Below are 2,500 nucleotides of genomic sequence, written 5' to 3' on the forward strand. Positions count from 1 at the left end.
AAACAGATATATTTTGCACACAATAACCGAGCATGATGCAGTCAAAATCCACCGGTGATGGGGCTGAGACCAGAGAGAGGTGGGGAGGGACTGCAAGAAAAAAAAACGTGAATGGGCAGTATAAAAGGGAGTGACTGTGAATCCGCGACAATCACGGTTATCAAGTGTCCGAAAGCGAACACTGATTTCGCTTCTCTGTCGTCCTTATAACATTAAGATATTTACTGGATATCAAGCCGTGTTAACTTCCACCATGAAGCTGCTCAGCGTTTCTGTATTTACTGTGGTCCTGGCCTTTGCTCTCGCGGGAGCTAGGAAACGCCCAGAGCACAAAGTAGATAAGGGATGTCCGTGTGAGTTGTGTTGGCCTCGTAGTGTTGGGTTTAAGGAGATCGCAATTACGTGGGATTCGAAACCGTATTTAGTTCTTTCTACGAGTAAATGTGGACGCTTTCATTCCTACTGATGCGTAGTGTGAAGAGTTTTTTTGCAAGGTGTTAAGAATGAACGGGAAAGGGTTATTTACCTTTTCTTTGGACAGTGAAAGGGATTTTTACATTTTCTTTGTACAGTGAAAGGGATAAATACATTTCCATTGGACCATGAAACTGATATTTACCTTTTCTTTGGACAATGCAACGGATATTGAATTTTCCTTTGGACAATGAAACGGATATTTACCTTTTCTTTGGACAATGAAAAGGGTATTTACAGTACCCTCTCTTTTGACAATTCACAGGGCAGTTGTGCAACGCTACGGGGAATATAGAGTTTTGCAGTAGCTGTGTCCAGGGGCTGATAGATGAAGGAATTCTCCCGGAGAAGGAACTATTCCAGTGTTTCAATAAAACAGGCAAGTCAAACAGCTGATATTGTTTGTAAAGCTACTTTATCCCGGTAAGTAACAGCATACGAAAATTGTAAAAACGTTTCCTTTAAAAGCTTAAACACTAGAAAATAGTTCTCTATTAACAGAAGCCCATCTTTCCTTATTCATTACTATCATCCTACCTCAAAAAATATCCGTTTCTGATAGACAGAAATAGTCAGAAATCATTCCTCTTTTCTGTCCAATGTTCATAAAAGACTTCCTCATTCAGGAGACTGCCATGGCTTCCAAAGTGACGACCTCGCCGATCTGAGGAACTGCATGACCAGCGCCAGTGCACGTGTGAGTGAAAACGGTGCTTATGTTAACGCTGTTCGAGTTAAAATGAAATACACTCCAGTGAAACAATGGGATACAAGTGCATGTATGTTTGTGTGTGCGTGTGTGTGTGAGAGATAGAATATGTGTGTACATGCACACATACAAACATACGCACATACATACATACACACACTTGATATATTTCTTTACTCGCACCCTCCCTCAACACCCCCAAAAAATAAAGAATAAAAAATAAACTAATTAAATATCAGGATCTGGGCAGAGATCGCTCCTCAGTCTGACTCGGCCTGGCCAGAAGAGCGGTATTTCCAGCCTTGAGCTTGGGTCCAGACTTAGATCAGGCTAGTGGAACCCTGGCTATGTGAAAGCAAAGATCCAAGGGTTTTCATATGATTTACGTCTGCATTAGCATATCAGGAACAAAATATTATTCGTAATTATAAGATATATGCAGCAAATTACTTAGTATAGCAAATCAAATCAATCGCTTTGTTCACATATATAATTTGTCTAGACAAGCTTCCCAAACTTTTCAGTCCATCGACAGTATAAAAAATGTTTTTTCTCTTTTCTTTTTAATCATCGCTCAGTCATAAAAAAAATCACATCATGCAGATTATCTGAACGTTGCTCTCACACGTACATACTGTCACACACCCATGCTGATCGATGTTTATAAGTGTGTAAGTGAGTGAGAATTCAAGGACAGTCGCGCACTCAACAGACAGGAACAGATCGTGAGCTGTTCTTGAGGTGTGACTTTATGTATCATGTTGTATTATGGTTTCTAGATGACAATTTATGAGCTAAAATCGTACATATTTCATCTAAAATTAACTCAGATATAAATGAAATCTGATTATAGGTAATTAATATTGACTTTAATCATACTAACCCTGTATATATTATATCATATACATGTATGTGTGTACATATATACAAATACACACACACACACACACACACACACACACATATGTATACACTATGAGTATGCGAATCTTTACAACTGGTTACTGCGACACGGAAAATAAAGTGTAAACCTCTACATTCGATTTCCAGCTGGGAGAATGCATCGCCCTCCCTGAAGCGGACACAGTGAACTACTAAGACCCACGGAAACCTACGCCTACCAACCCTGATTCTTCGGCCCTTCTGTTGTTCGTAAATCACTGGGATTGGGAATCTGCACTACACTCCTCGGCCTGTCTTTTGTTCGCATCCAATAAAGCATATTGGGGAAAATCGCGTTGCGTTTTCTTTGCATGAAGGATATGAGGTGGGAAGGACGGTCAGACAGATAAACGATCGTTATCCTTTCCACAAACT

General features: G+C 40.0%; 2 protein-coding genes across 2 annotated transcripts in view; one reads left to right on the plus strand and one right to left on the minus strand.

Moving 5' to 3' along the window:
- Positions 1-2,500, minus strand: part of LOC125035172 (low-density lipoprotein receptor-related protein 4-like) — a 178,386-nt gene that overhangs the window by 114,496 nt on the left and 61,390 nt on the right. The gene's annotated exons all lie outside the window — the stretch shown is intronic.
- On the plus strand, positions 86-2,418 carry LOC125035270. The gene is made up of 4 exons (XM_047627549.1): positions 86-353; positions 740-853; positions 1,101-1,171; positions 2,234-2,418. Exons 1-4 carry the CDS (start codon positions 254-256, stop codon positions 2,279-2,281), a joined length of 333 nt encoding a protein of 110 aa, XP_047483505.1. The 5' UTR covers positions 86-253; the 3' UTR covers positions 2,282-2,418.

This window comes from Penaeus chinensis, chromosome 2 (assembly GCF_019202785.1).
Source record: "Penaeus chinensis breed Huanghai No. 1 chromosome 2, ASM1920278v2, whole genome shotgun sequence".
NCBI lineage: Eukaryota > Metazoa > Arthropoda > Malacostraca > Decapoda > Penaeidae > Penaeus > Penaeus chinensis.